The 13961-nt window shown below is 48.4% G+C and overlaps 2 protein-coding genes across 3 annotated transcripts; one reads left to right on the top strand and one right to left on the bottom strand.

The window, feature by feature from the left end:
* Nucleotides 1–1601: 1601 nt before the first annotated feature.
* On the top strand, nt 1602–10288 carry Alpha-spec (alpha spectrin). Of its 2 annotated transcripts, XM_076798063.1 has the most exons (8): nt 1602–1678; nt 1802–2035; nt 2108–2339; nt 2603–6219; nt 6287–6331; nt 6789–9750; nt 9841–10007; nt 10087–10288. In XM_076798063.1, the coding sequence occupies exons 2-8, from the start codon at nt 1886–1888 to the stop codon at nt 10213–10215; spliced, it is 7302 nt and encodes a 2433-aa protein (XP_076654178.1). In that variant the 5' UTR covers nt 1602–1678; nt 1802–1885; the 3' UTR covers nt 10216–10288. The 2 variants fall into 2 exon arrangements, with proteins under 2 accessions (XP_076654178.1, XP_076654179.1); XM_076798064.1 differs by lacking the exon at nt 6287–6331.
* A 190-nt stretch (nt 10289–10478) lies between these two features.
* On the bottom strand, nt 10479–12648 carry LOC143359801 (WD repeat-containing protein 46). Its single transcript, XM_076798065.1, has 6 exons — nt 12526–12648; nt 11761–12443; nt 11368–11684; nt 10924–11248; nt 10733–10846; nt 10479–10670 (listed from the first exon to the last, which is right to left on the bottom strand). Exons 1-6 carry the CDS (start codon nt 12536–12538, stop codon nt 10560–10562), a joined length of 1563 nt encoding a protein of 520 aa, XP_076654180.1. The 5' UTR covers nt 12539–12648; the 3' UTR covers nt 10479–10559.
* Nucleotides 12649–13961: the final 1313 nt, after the last annotated feature.

Below are 13961 nucleotides of genomic sequence, written 5' to 3'. Positions count from 1 at the left end.
ATACAAAGCGAATTGCCTTCTCGTAATTAACAAATGACGTGTTGCCTTCTAACAAAGAAAAAACATATTAAAAAGATGAAGTTCTAGCAATTTGTATCATAATGGATAAACAAAAAAAAAAAAGAGATAATACCATCGACTTTGTCCAGAGTACTTAAGGGAACCTCACGTAGTCTCCAACCCCCCATCCCCCTGTACATCCCCAACCTGTGTAACACCCCCATGACCTCCCGCCCCTCCTCGTCAGCATAGAATTTTGTAATATTTGTCGCGAGTAACGAAGAAACGGAAAATACAGAGAAAATTTTCCTAAAAAAAAAAATAGAAGAAGAAAAGTAAATACGACGAGAGAGATATTCAGAAACAATTTTTGGTACACGAAGAATTTTTTCATATCGCACTCTTTGCATACGCGTATCGGACGAAAGATATATTATTATTACAAAGAAGAAAATATGTAAGATATAAAACAGTGAGAGAGAAAGAATTTGCGAGAAAGCGGGAGAGAAAGACACAGAGTGAGAGAGTGAGAGATAGAGAGTGTGTGTGTGTGTGTGTGTGCGAGCGTGTGCGTGTGCGAGAGAGATAGACACACAAGGAAATACATCAGAGTACAATGGACAAAAAAGCAAGTACCTATGAATAGTACCACTTCTATACACGATAACATCCACTTATAAACAATGAACGATGACACTACAACAAGAAATCATCCTATTTTTAGGTGAATTAAATTTACATATTACATTACGATTGACTACGCTACAAGATATTTTAACAGATAAGACTTTACCGTAATAGGGATAAATCTATGATTATTTACTTGTAAAATAATTACGAAGACACGATGGATTGACGTAAGGAACTCTAATGTAACGTTCTGTGATTCGTTGTTTGTAGGTGAAATTTAATAAAAGATTACCGTATCATAAACCTTTTACTCGATCCCCACCCTAAACAAAAAAATGATATTTAAGGCTAAACCTATCATGGTCAAATGACCGGTTTTATATTTCACAATTATTACAATTATAAAAATCGTGAAAAATAATGGAATAAATTATAACGTTTTATGTCGATATATTGCGCTTATGAGCTTAATTATTTTTAAGCGATGACAAGTATACTCGATATAGAAAACCGTGTACAAAAATTCAATGAGACGTATCTTTGAGATACGATAAAACCCCGCCAATAAGATAAAGGATAAAAGAATTCTTTTTCCAGACATAAAAATTATAAGTAATATTATTATTAATATTAATTCTGTCTTATTACGGTCTAAATTGTAAACTTTTGATTTTGCTACTTACGTATTTTACAGTAAAATAATACCAGTGGACTGTAAAGTAACGCATCAATATCGTGTACAGAAGATTAAAGTCCCAGATAAGACCCAGTTATCGTTATTTAGACTGCTCTCTCGGTTCAGTAAGTTCCTAATAAAGATGATTACACAGCGGTGACGTAACGTTTAAATATAAGTCAATTGAATAAAGCGCGCCATTTACGAGAGCGTCTGATTGGCCAGGCGTTCCGACGTCTAACCAATCGGAGGCACGGATCGAGGGGAAAGTATTCCTTCCGCTTACGCTACACGTAAGTCGGCCACAGTCAGTATCGAACCACGAAACAGTGAAGTGTTGAAGTGCTGTTAACTTCCAGGAAATTGTGCGAGGTATGTGTCAGCTTTTTGTTTATTCGAATAGAAATAATCGAAACGGTGATAACAAGAGTTGCAAATCCTTAGAAAATATTGAAGAAAGGTATGGTGTTCAGGTTGTAATTATCGATTTCACAGCGAACGAGTTTGCCACACCCCGTGGCCATTTTGGATGTAAGTGATAGTTCCACGAATATCGGCCAGTGAATAGAAAAGCCCAACATGGATCAGATCACGCCGAAGGAGGTGAAGATCCTGGAGAATCCAGAGGACATCCAAGAGAGGAGAGAACAGGTTTTGGGACGGTACGCGAATTTCAAATCGGAAGCTCGGAACAAGAGGGACAAGCTCGAGGACTCCCGTCGCTTTCAAGTACGTATTTTAATTGTTTATTCTCTTGACATTTCTTTCTTGCATTGTTTAACGAAATTTCTCTCTTGACAGTATTTCAAGCGAGATGCGGACGAACTCGAAGGATGGATTTACGAAAAATTACAAGCTGCCTCGGACGAGAGCTACAAGGATCCAACAAATCTTCAGGCAAAGATCCAGAAACATCAGGCATTCGAGGCAGAAGTGGCAGCTCATTCTAATGCTATCGTATCGTTAGACAACACAGGCTCGGAGATGATAGCTCAGCACCACTTTGCTAGCGATGTGATTCGCAAAAGATTAGGTATGTTAATGTGTTATGTACTGTACATCGAGGCTGCCAAATCTCCTTCCTAGCCACATCTAGACGGGAGCCTTTCGAACACTAGTCCTTTCCTCCTGCGAACTAACCATTGAGTAAAGTGGTGGGATTCCTTCAGCCTAGCACGCGAGACGGGGTAAAAGCTAATTATTCGGCAGTCCTGCTATCCATCGTAGAGATGATACAGTCCCATCTCTGTAATTAGAGTTTCAATGGTACTAACAAATTATATTACATTTCTGCAGAGGAACTTCATCGCCTCTGGGAGCTGCTACTCTCCCGGCTAGCGGAGAAGGGACTGAAGCTGCAGCAGGCTTTGGTACTTGTACAGTTCATCAGACACTGCGACGAAGTGATGTTTTGGATTCACGATAAAGAAGCGTTCGTAACGACTGACGAGTTTGGACATGACTTGGAGCACGTCGAAGTGCTCCAGAGAAAATTTGACGAATTCCAAAAGGATATGGCCAGCCAGGAATACAGAGTAACAGAGGTGAACGAACTGGCGGACAAGCTTCTCTTGGATGGACACCCCGAGCGGGACACTATTCTACGCAGGAAGGAGGAACTAAACGAATCCTGGCAGAGACTGAAGCAGCTTGCCGTTCTCAGACAGGAGAAGCTTTTCGGCGCGCACGAGATCCAACGATTCAATCGCGACGCAGACGAAACAATGGCTTGGATAGCCGAGAAGGACGTCGTGTTGTCATCCGACGACTTCGGCCGGGACCTTGCGAGCGTACAGACGCTGCAGAGAAAGCACGAGGGTATAGAACGCGATTTGGCAGCGCTGGAGGACAAGGTATACTCCCTGGGAACAGAAGCCGATCGTCTGGCGGCTATTCATCAGGCAGATCATTCGAAGCAGATTCAAGCTAAGCGCGCAGAGATCTTGCAGTCGTGGGAGAGCCTCACGGCGAAGGCGAAGGAGCGGCGTCTGAAGCTGGATGAGTCTTACTACTTGCACAGATTCTTAGCCGATTACAGAGACCTAGTTTCATGGATGAACGACATGAAGGCGATCATATCCGCGGACGAGCTGGCTAAGGACGTAGCAGGCGCGGAGGCCCTCGTCGACAGACACCAGGAGCACAAGGGCGAGATCGACGCCAGAGCCGACAGCTTCGACGCCACCACGTTAGCCGGCAACAATCTTCTAGAGAAGAAACACTACGCTGCCGAGGAAGTAGCTAAGAAGCTGAATTCCTTAGCAGAGGATAAGCAGTCCCTGCTGAGCCTTTGGGAGAAGAGGAAGATTCTGTACGAGCAGTGCGTGGATCTGCAACTGTTCTACAGAGATACGGAGCAGGCGGACGCGTGGATGGCAAAGCAAGAAGCATTCCTCGCGAACGAGGACTTGGGCGACTCCCTTGACAGCGTGGAGGCTCTAATCAAGAAGCACGAGGACTTCGACAAGTCTCTCGCCGCCCAGGAAGACAAGATCAAGATCCTCGACGAGTTCGCTGGAAAACTTATAGAGGGGGAACACTATGCGGCGGACGATGTAGCGCAGAGACGTCAGTCACTCTTGGAGAGACGCGCCGTTCTTCTAGAAAAGTCTGCTCAGAGGAGACGCCGACTGGAAGACGCGTACAAGCTGCAGCAGTTCGAGCGCGACTGCGACGAGACCAAGGGCTGGGTCAACGAGAAACTGAAGTTCGCTACCGACGATAGCTATCTGGACCCTACCAATTTGAACGGTAAGGTGCAGAAACATCAGAACTTCGAGCAAGAGCTGAACGCGAACAGAACTCGCATGGAGGAGATGGTAGCGACCGGACAAGAGCTGATCGAGGGTGGCCACTATGCCAGCGACCGGATCGGCACGCGCACCGACGAGATCATGAGGCTGTGGGAATGCCTGACCCAGGCTAGCGAGAAGAAAGGAGCGAAACTGCAGGAGGCTTCTCAGCAGCAGCAGTTCAACCGCACCGTCGAGGATATCGAGTTGTGGTTGTCGGAGGTCGAGGGCCAGCTGATGTCGGAGGACTACGGTAAGGACCTGACGAGCGTGCAGAACCTTCAGAAGAAGCACGCCTTGCTGGAGGCCGACGTGGGGTCGCATTCGGACAGGATCGACAGCATCGCTCAGGCGGCGGACCAGTTCGTGAAGTCGGGTCACTTCGACGCCAACAACATCAAAGTCAAACAGGACCAGCTGCAGTCCCGATATGCAGCGCTGCAGCGGCCGATGAGCCTTCGCAAGCAACGGTTGCTCGACTCTTTGCAGGTGCAGCAGCTGTTCAGGGACATCGAGGACGAGGAGGCTTGGATCCGCGAGAAGGAGCCAGTCGCGGCGTCCACCAACCGTGGTCGCGACCTGATCGGCGTGCAGAACTTGCAGAAGAAACACCAGGCTGTTCTGGCCGAGATCAATAACCACGAGCCACGCGTCGCGGCTGTCTGCCAAGCTGGAGCAACGATGTTGCAGGAGAGCCACTTCGCCGCTGAGGAGATCAGTCAACGACTGGCTGCGCTGGACGAGCACTGGGGACAGCTGAAGGAGAAGGCTCGGCAGCGAAAGACCGATCTGGACGATTCTCTTCAGGCTCATCAGTACTTCGCGGACGCGAACGAGGCGGAGTCTTGGATGAAGGAGAAGAGACCGATCGTGATGAACGCAGACTACGGGAAGGACGAGGACAGCTCCGAGGCTCTGCTGAAGAAACACGAGGCGTTGGTCAGCGACCTGGAGGCTTTCGCGAGCACCATAGCCGCGCTGAAGGAGCAGGCTCAGTCGTGTCGTCAGCAGGAGACTCCTACGATCGACATCACCGGGAAGGAGTGCGTCGTTGCCCTCTACGACTACACCGAGAAATCACCGAGAGAGGTGTCCATGAAGAAGGGCGACACTCTGACGCTGCTCAATTCGAACAACAAGGATTGGTGGAAGGTCGAGGTCAACGACCGTCAGGGTTTCGTTCCGGCCGCGTATGTGAAGAGGGTGGAGCCGGAGGCTGGTCTTAGCGCCTCGCAGCAGAACTTGGCTAGAGAGCAGAGCTCTATCGCGGCCAGGCAAGCGCAGATCGAAGGTCAGTACGACGACCTTCTGAGACTGGCGCGCGAGAGACAGAACAAGTTGAACGAAACCGCGAAGGCTTACGTGCTTGTCCGGGAGGCTGCGGAGCTGGCTACTTGGATCAAGGATAAGGAGAATCATGCTCAAGTTCAGGACGTCGGCGAAGATCTGGAGCAAGTCGAGGTCATGCAGAAGAAGTTCGACGATTTCCAGGCGGACCTGAAGGCGAACGAGGTGCGGTTGGCCGAGATGAACGAGATCGCTGTTCAGCTGATGAGCTTGGGACAGACGGAGGCGGCTTTGAAGATCCAGACGCAGATCCAGGATCTCAACGAGAAGTGGACCAGCCTGCAGACTCTCACGGCAGAGCGAGCGAGCCAGTTGGGCTCGGCTCACGAGGTGCAACGGTTCCATCGTGATGTCGACGAGACCAAGGATTGGATCCGTGAGAAGGACGCTGCTCTGAACAACGACGATCTTGGTAAAGATCTGCGCAGCGTGCAGGCCTTGCAGCGCAAGCACGAAGGCCTCGAGAGAGACCTGGCGGCGTTGGGAGATAAGATCAAGCAGCTGGACGAGACCGCCAATCGTCTGATGCAGTCTCATCCAGAGACTGCCGAGCAGACCTACGCCAAACAGAAAGAGATCAACGAAGAGTGGACCCAGTTGACCGCGAAGGCTAACAGCAGAAAGGAGAAGCTGTTGGACTCTTACGATCTCCAACGATTCCTCAGCGACTACAGAGATCTGATGGCTTGGATCAATTCTATGATGGGCCTGGTCGCCACGGAAGAACTGGCTTCAGACTCCACCGGCGCCGAAGCTCTGCTGGATCGTCATCAGGTATGCCTTGACTACTATCGATGAACTCGAGGATTATAGAATCACTATATTGTCATCTAAATTATAGAATCACAGGGCAGAGATAGATGCACGATACGGCGTACTTCCAGAGGTACCGAAGCGTTTGAGCATGAATCGAACATTGTGCGACTTTGCCGCTGACTATATTCGTAAAATTAATCAGTTGACGGAGGTTTTTCACAGTTGTTGTTGGCGAGCTGTCCTCGTTCACCCTCGTACGCCGCTCGGGTCAAAGTTCACTCATTTTCAGTTAAAATGTAAGACAAAAATGGGTGAAAGCAACAGGTGGATCTTTTGTGCAACTGTTTACGAGGAGCGTACGAGGGTTAGAAAGAGTACAGATTGGCAGATCGATGTTTTGTAATGAAGACACGCCTATTAACACATTGAACGATTCTACGTGTGCTTCTCATAGTGAGATCGCTGCCTTTACGCTGCTTATCGTAGTATCTATTGTCGAGTGGATTGACACATATGCGCAACATGAGTGTGAATATCCGTTGGTTTTCTTGGCGGACTGTCCTAAACCACTGTTTCCTGTGTTATAGGAACATCGAATTGAGATCGACGCCAGAGCCGGTACCTTCCAGGCGTTCGAGCTCTTCGGCCAGCAGCTTCTTCAGTCGAGCCACTATGCGAGCGTGGAGATCCAGGAGAAACTGGAGTCGATGGCCGAAGCTAGACAGGAGCTGGAGAAGGCCTGGATTCAGAGGCGTATGCAACTTGACCAGAACCTGGAGCTGCAACTGTTCTGCAGAGACTGCGAGCAGGCTGAGAATTGGATGAGCGCCCGAGAAGCTTTCCTGAGCAGCGCAGACACCGTGGACAGCAGCGACAATGTCGAGGCTCTGATAAAGAAGCACGAGGACTTCGACAAAGCGATCAAGTCCCACGAGGACAAGATCGCCACTCTGCAGACCCTGGCGGATCAATTGATAGCCGCGGAGCATTACGCTGCAAAGCCAATCGACGAGAGACGCTGTCAGGTCCTGGATCGCTGGAAGCACCTCAAGGACGCTCTGATCGAGAAGCGTTCGAAGTTGGGAGAGTCCCAGACTCTGCAACAATTTTCGCGGGATGCTGATGAGATGGAGAACTGGATCGCCGAGAAGCTGCAGTTGGCCACCGAGGAGAACTACAAGGATCCAGCGAACATCCAGTCGAAGCACCAGAAACACCAGGCGTTCGAAGCGGAGTTGGCTGCGAACGCGGACAGGATCCAATCGGTGCTCGCCATGGGAGGCAACTTGATAGAGAAGCATCAGTGCGCGGGCTCCGAAGACGCTGTTCAGAAGAGGCTGGCCTCGATCGCCGACCAATGGGAGTACCTCACGCAGAAGACCACCGAGAAGTCCATGAAGCTGAAGGAGGCTAACAAGCAGCGCACTTACATAGCCGCGGTCAAGGATCTCGACTTCTGGCTCGGCGAAGTGGAGAGCCTGCTGACGTCCGAGGACGCGGGCAAGGATCTCGCCTCGGTGCAGAACCTGATGAAGAAGCACCAGCTGGTGGAAGCGGACATCCTGGCTCACGAGGAGAGGATCAAGGACATGAACGCCCAGGCGGATTCGCTGATAGAGAGTGGCCAGTTCGACGCGGCTGGCATTCAGGAGAAACGACAAAGCATAAACGAGCGCTACGAAAGAATCCGCAACTTGGCTGCCCATAGGCAAGCCAGGCTGAACGAAGCCAACACCTTGCATCAGTTCTTCAGAGACATCGCCGACGAGGAATCCTGGATCAAGGAGAAAAAGCTGCTGGTCGGTTCGGACGACTATGGTCGCGACCTGACTGGCGTCCAGAACTTGAAGAAGAAGCACAAGAGGCTGGAAGCGGAGCTGGGCAGCCATGAGCCTGCTATCCAAGCTGTTCAGGAGGCCGGGGAAAAACTGATGGACGTTTCCAATCTGGGTGTTCCCGAGATAGAACAACGTCTGAAGTTGTTGAATCAAGCGTGGGCGGAATTAAAGCAGCTGGCCGCCAATAGAGGACAGAAGTTAGACGAGTCGCTGACTTATCAGCAGTTTCTGGCCAAGGTCGAAGAGGAAGAGGCTTGGATCACGGAGAAGCAGCAGCTTTTGTCTGTCGAGGATTACGGAGACACCATGGCCGCGGTTCAAGGTCTGCTGAAGAAGCACGACGCGTTCGAAACCGACTTCGCTGTTCACGGGGACCGTTGCAAGGGTATTTGCGAGGCTGGCGAGGCTCTGATCAAGGCTGGCAACCATCGAGCTGACGCCATAGCTCAGAGATGCGCTCAGCTGCGTAACAAGCTCGAGCAGCTTGGCGCTCTTGCCGCTAGAAGGAAGACCAGGCTCAACGACAACTCCGCGTACTTGCAGTTTATGTGGAAGGCCGATGTCGTCGAGTCCTGGATCGCTGACAAAGAGACTCACGTCCGTTCCGAGGAGTTCGGTCGGGACCTTTCCACCGTCCAGACGCTGCTCACAAAGCAGGAAACGTTCGACGCGGGTCTGCACGCTTTCGAACACGAGGGCATTCAGAACATCACCTCCCTGAAGGAGATGTTGGTCAAGTCGGGACACGACCAGACACCTAACATCCAGAAACGCCACGCGGATGTGATCGCCCGCTGGCAGAAGCTTCTGGCCGACTCCGACGCCAGGAAGCAGCGCCTGCTTAGAATGCAGGAGCAGTTCAGGCAGATCGAGGAGCTGTACCTGACGTTCGCCAAGAAGGCGTCCGCCTTCAACTCGTGGTTCGAGAACGCCGAGGAGGATCTGACCGATCCTGTTCGGTGCAACAGCATCGAGGAGATCCGTGCTCTGAGAGAGGCTCACGCTCAGTTCCAGGCTAGCCTGTCCTCCGCCGAGGCTGACTTCGAAGCTCTTGCTGCTCTGGATAGACAGATCAAGAGCTTCAACGTCGGCCCCAACCCGTACACCTGGTTCACCATGGAGGCGTTGGAGGACACATGGAGGAACCTGCAGAAGATCATTAAGGAGCGCGACGTGGAGCTTGCGAAGGAAGCTACACGCCAGGAGGAGAACGACAAGCTACGCAAAGAGTTTGCCAAGCACGCCAACGCGTTCCATCAATGGTTGGCCGAGACTAGAACGTCCATGATGGAAGGATCGGGATCGTTGGAGCAACAACTGGAAGCAACGAAGAGGAAGACTCAAGAGGTCCGTGCACGTCGTCAGGATTTGAAGAAGATAGAAGATCTGGGCGCCATTCTGGAGGAACACTTGATCTTGGACAATCGGTACACAGAGCACAGCACCGTGGGATTGGCGCAACAATGGGACCAGTTGGACCAACTGGGAATGCGCATGCAACACAACTTGGAGCAGCAGATACAGGCACGAAACCAGTCCGGTGTCTCTGAAGACGCTCTCAAAGAGTTCTCCATGATGTTCAAGCACTTCGACAAGGACAAGAGTGGACGTCTGAACCACCAAGAGTTCAAGTCCTGTCTTAGAGCGCTTGGATATGATCTGCCTATGGTGGAGGAAGGACAACCGGATCCGGAATTCGAAAACATCCTTGGTTAGTGTTTATTTTAATCCGTCGCCTACCAAGAGTTTATTAATTCGAACACGCTCCGTAAGATTACATAATGTTTCGTTTATTTTGCAGATATCGTGGATCCTAACAGAGACGGTTATGTGTCGTTGCAAGAGTACATGGCGTTCATGATCAGCAAGGAAACCGAGAACGTGCAAAGTTCCGAAGAGATCGAGAACGCTTTCCGCGCGATCACAGCCGCAGATCGGCCATACGTTACGAAGGAAGAACTGTACGCTGTAAGTATATCTGAAAGCCGGCTAGTTTATGTTACTTGTAAGTTTAGCGTCTGTTTGCTAACCGTATATTTGTTTCCAGAATCTCACCAAAGAAATGGCCGATTACTGCGTCGCCCGCATGAAGCCGTACGTCGACCCGAAGACAGAACGACCAATCACAGGGGCATTAGATTATATCGAGTTTACTCACACTCTTTTTCAAAATTAATTCCAGTTAATATATAAATTATTCTCTTTTTAATACAACGACGACAAATTAAATGATAGCAGCAGAAACGTAAGACGCTTATTTGTTTTATTAAACACCTCGCTAACTATCACGTAACGTATATGTAATGGATCTTGAATATTACGCTTGGCATCATTAATCTTGATTTTATTTGCAGCACGCATTTCGCGACTTGGTCTCTGTATCGGTATATGAAGTATTTATTGATGGAGTATCTTCAGAAATAAATTATGCATTTTAAGTAGAAATTTCAAAGGATTTAATTATAAATTAATTACAATTTAACAAGTCGATTTGAATGGGAGTTACATGATTGATACGTGTTATCTAGATTTCGATACGAATCTGTTCAATACTCCGTAATCCTTCTTCGGCTCTTTTTTATTCTCCATTTCCGGCCGTACGTCTGCCTCCCGAACAGTGGCAATGTGTTCCTGAAACGATTAACGTTTAGTATTTGCAATACGCGCGCAATCGATAGTAATGCATCACTCACCCTTCGGCTTAAATCCTTCAGAATTTTCTTCGTCTTGATAACCTTAGCGGTTCCACCCTTTCCTTTAGCTTTCGTTCTACGCGGTTTGAAGTCTACGTCTTTCGGTTTGAGATACTGCGAATAAAATGCACTAACAATGTGTTGCATCGTTTCCACAATTATCAGAAATGTACAGTTTAGTTAACACTCACCAAGACTTTCTTCTTTGCCTCTATTTTGTCCTTCAAACTGGGCACGTCCACCTCTACTATGGAAACCGGGTCCAAAGTGATCAGCTCGGGCTGTATCTTATCTAGGAGAGCTTTCACTTCAGCCTCGCGTCTTTGAGCCTTGGTTTGGAACGGATTAGCTTCCAGAGCATCGAAATTAGCTTCCCCGCTTCCGGGTACCAGAAGAGAGGAGACTCCTCGCGCTGTACCGATGCCTAGTACATCCTCGAATGGACAGAACTGCATACTCGACACTGTCCAATCCGCTTTGTGCCGCAAATATGGTTTCATGCCATCTGTTGATGGTCTGATGGAAAAAGAAAATTAATTGAATTATTATACAAGGTGGTCTCACTAACTCTGTTACAAATGTACATTTGTATAATCCAAAATGCTGTTGGACGGTACTACTATATTATTTTGTACCTGTAAACTTCAACTACATTCCCCATTGCCATGGCCAACTGGCCACACTGGCTGTAAGACAAGTGTTGAACAGGGGATCGCGTTTTATATTTATGTACAGGTCCTGCCAGCTGTCTAATGTCCCACACTTTTACAAAATTTGCTGGACAGCTAGTTGCCATATAGGTTCCATAAGGATGAACTGCCAACGCGTTTATTGCATGAAAGTGGCACAACATTTTTGCTAGTGGTTCTCTACTGTTTGGAGACCACATAGAGACCACTCCCTTTGTACTACCCACGCATAATACTGCGTTGCTTGGGTTCTGTGTCATCGTCTGTAAAATTGTTTAATTATCGCGTCTGTATAAACTATTGCACTGACATAATACATATACAGGACGTTTTGCATACCTGTATGTTTCCCAGTCTAGCGTTACATGAACCTACAAATTTTCCTATGGAAACATCGAGCCATGATAAGTAGCCCTCTCTGGAGCCACTGGCAAGTAAGAAATGATAAGGAAGAAACTCTAACTTGTTTATGTTATTCATTTGCTTCAGGCAATGTAGTTCGATTCCTTGATTATCGTATATGTACACCCACTGCTTTTGAGCTACTGCAAACATTGTCTCTACGTGTAACCAGGAGACATCGTGTACAGACTCCATTACATTCATCTCGCAAGCTAACTTTTTTGTGACCCAATCTAGGGCAGCTACGTGTCCTTTCCTTCCACCCAGTATCAAGTTCCTACCATTTCTCGTGTACTTCACGTAGTACGGGCCAAAGTCTAATTTCAATGTAAAATGTTTTGTCGCACTGGTTATATCTACATTCTCTGCAATCTGTGTCTGCCTAAATCGTGTCGTCACCTCCCCTGGCTCGGCCTCCAAACAACCATACTCCTCGGTGAGTAACACCTCTGCACGAGCTGCAGCTTTTACAGTCTTCTTTATAGCCTCCTCCTTCGTTTGCAATTTTTGTCTTTGTGCTTTACTCTTTATCCTAGATGTTCGAGGCTTTAAATCAAGTCCCTCTCCCTTACTGTGCTTCGCTAATCGTTCTGCACTAATTTGTACATCCTTACGATCTCCTGAAAACATGATTAATTAGGACCGTTTACCTTTGATACGCACATAGAAAATATTAGTGAATAAACAGTAAATTATAATTACTTAGGTGCCTCATTTTGCCTTGGTATTCCTTGTGTTTAGAATTAGAACATTATTTTACAAGAACAGAAGGCTTCACTGTGATATTGAGGTTATGGTTCGACGATACACATGTGTCGCAAGCAGTCTGGCAGTCTCCGAATGTAATACCAGCGCCATCTAGCCAATGTTTCCGAACTAGTTGCTAAGACCACCGTCGAGTTACTGTTACCAGAGAGGAAATGAGAGTGCGTAGGAAATGAGTGTGTAGGATGTGACACAAAAATGGTAAGGGGGCTCTAGACTCTAGAGTCTAAAGCCCCGCGGATGTGAGACAAAAGAATACATTGGGTGATTGGTCTACTCCTATACCTCGTCTGTGCTAAAACCCTGAGCGTGAGCACTCTCATTTCCTCTGTGCTGTTACCATCACGTCTGTGGTTCGGCCAGCAGTTTGAGCGTTTGACCACTGCATTGAATGGCGCTGTACGGAGGTGCGAATTGTAATTCCGAAGTTCGCCACTGGCGGCGCCACTATTCTCATTCGGCGGTTCATTTAAAATTTAAATTTAAACCACAGGAAAACTATGCGTTCCTTTACACGAATCGTTCACATATCAAACATCTACAAGCAACTATCATTCATTTATTCTTAATTCAGCATCTTGTGGTGATCACCACAGTCAACGTACTTTCAAATTTTCCTGATCGAATCGCATTACTGGAACGCATGATCTACCACTTTATCGATCCACAGGGCTACGCGTCGAGTTCAAACTAAAAGCATTTCTCGTATCTGCCACCGCTGAAAAGCAGCCTGATCGTTCGCTTTCGCGGTCGAGCGATCGCATTCAAATGACTCTCACAAAAGGAAGTGCGATAACGCGTGAAAGTATCGGAGCCGTGCGCGCTCGCTTCGTATATAAACAGATTCCTTATCAGCCGAGCGAAGATGTCGGGCGAACGAGCCGTGTTATCGGCCGAACCTTTGAACTTTGAGATGGCACAAGGGAAAAATCACAAACTCTCTTTCCCGGGAGCGACCGATAAAAGTCGCTCGGTCGCCTTGTTCCATCTGCTTAGACAGCGGTGCACGGACCGTGACGTCAATTAGACCGACCATTAAGTCGTAAAGCGGCTAGATATCGTGTTGCGCCGCCTTGGCGCACCTGACGCGTCAGTCCACCTGAAAAATCCGACAAAATTAGCCTTGGGGCGCGGCGGAACGAATCAAGTCCCGATTTTCTTCCCGGGCCAAAATCTTCCAAAACCCAAATCATTTCATCCTCGACTTACTCGTCCCTGCAGCATCGCACTCGAATCTTACCCTAATAATCTTCGAATTCTGATCTCACTGTTCCGTGGGTGTGCGCGTTACCTGATAAGCTTCCACCAATGAGGTCGCGGGTTCGATTCCCGCTGGCGGTTCCCCCTTTTCCTGAAATCCTACTGTACTAACC

The sequence above is a fragment of the Halictus rubicundus genome, chromosome 12 (assembly GCF_050948215.1).
Source record: "Halictus rubicundus isolate RS-2024b chromosome 12, iyHalRubi1_principal, whole genome shotgun sequence".
Lineage (NCBI taxonomy): Eukaryota > Metazoa > Arthropoda > Insecta > Hymenoptera > Halictidae > Halictus > Halictus rubicundus.
This window is presented reverse-complemented; position numbering and strand designations above follow the sequence as displayed.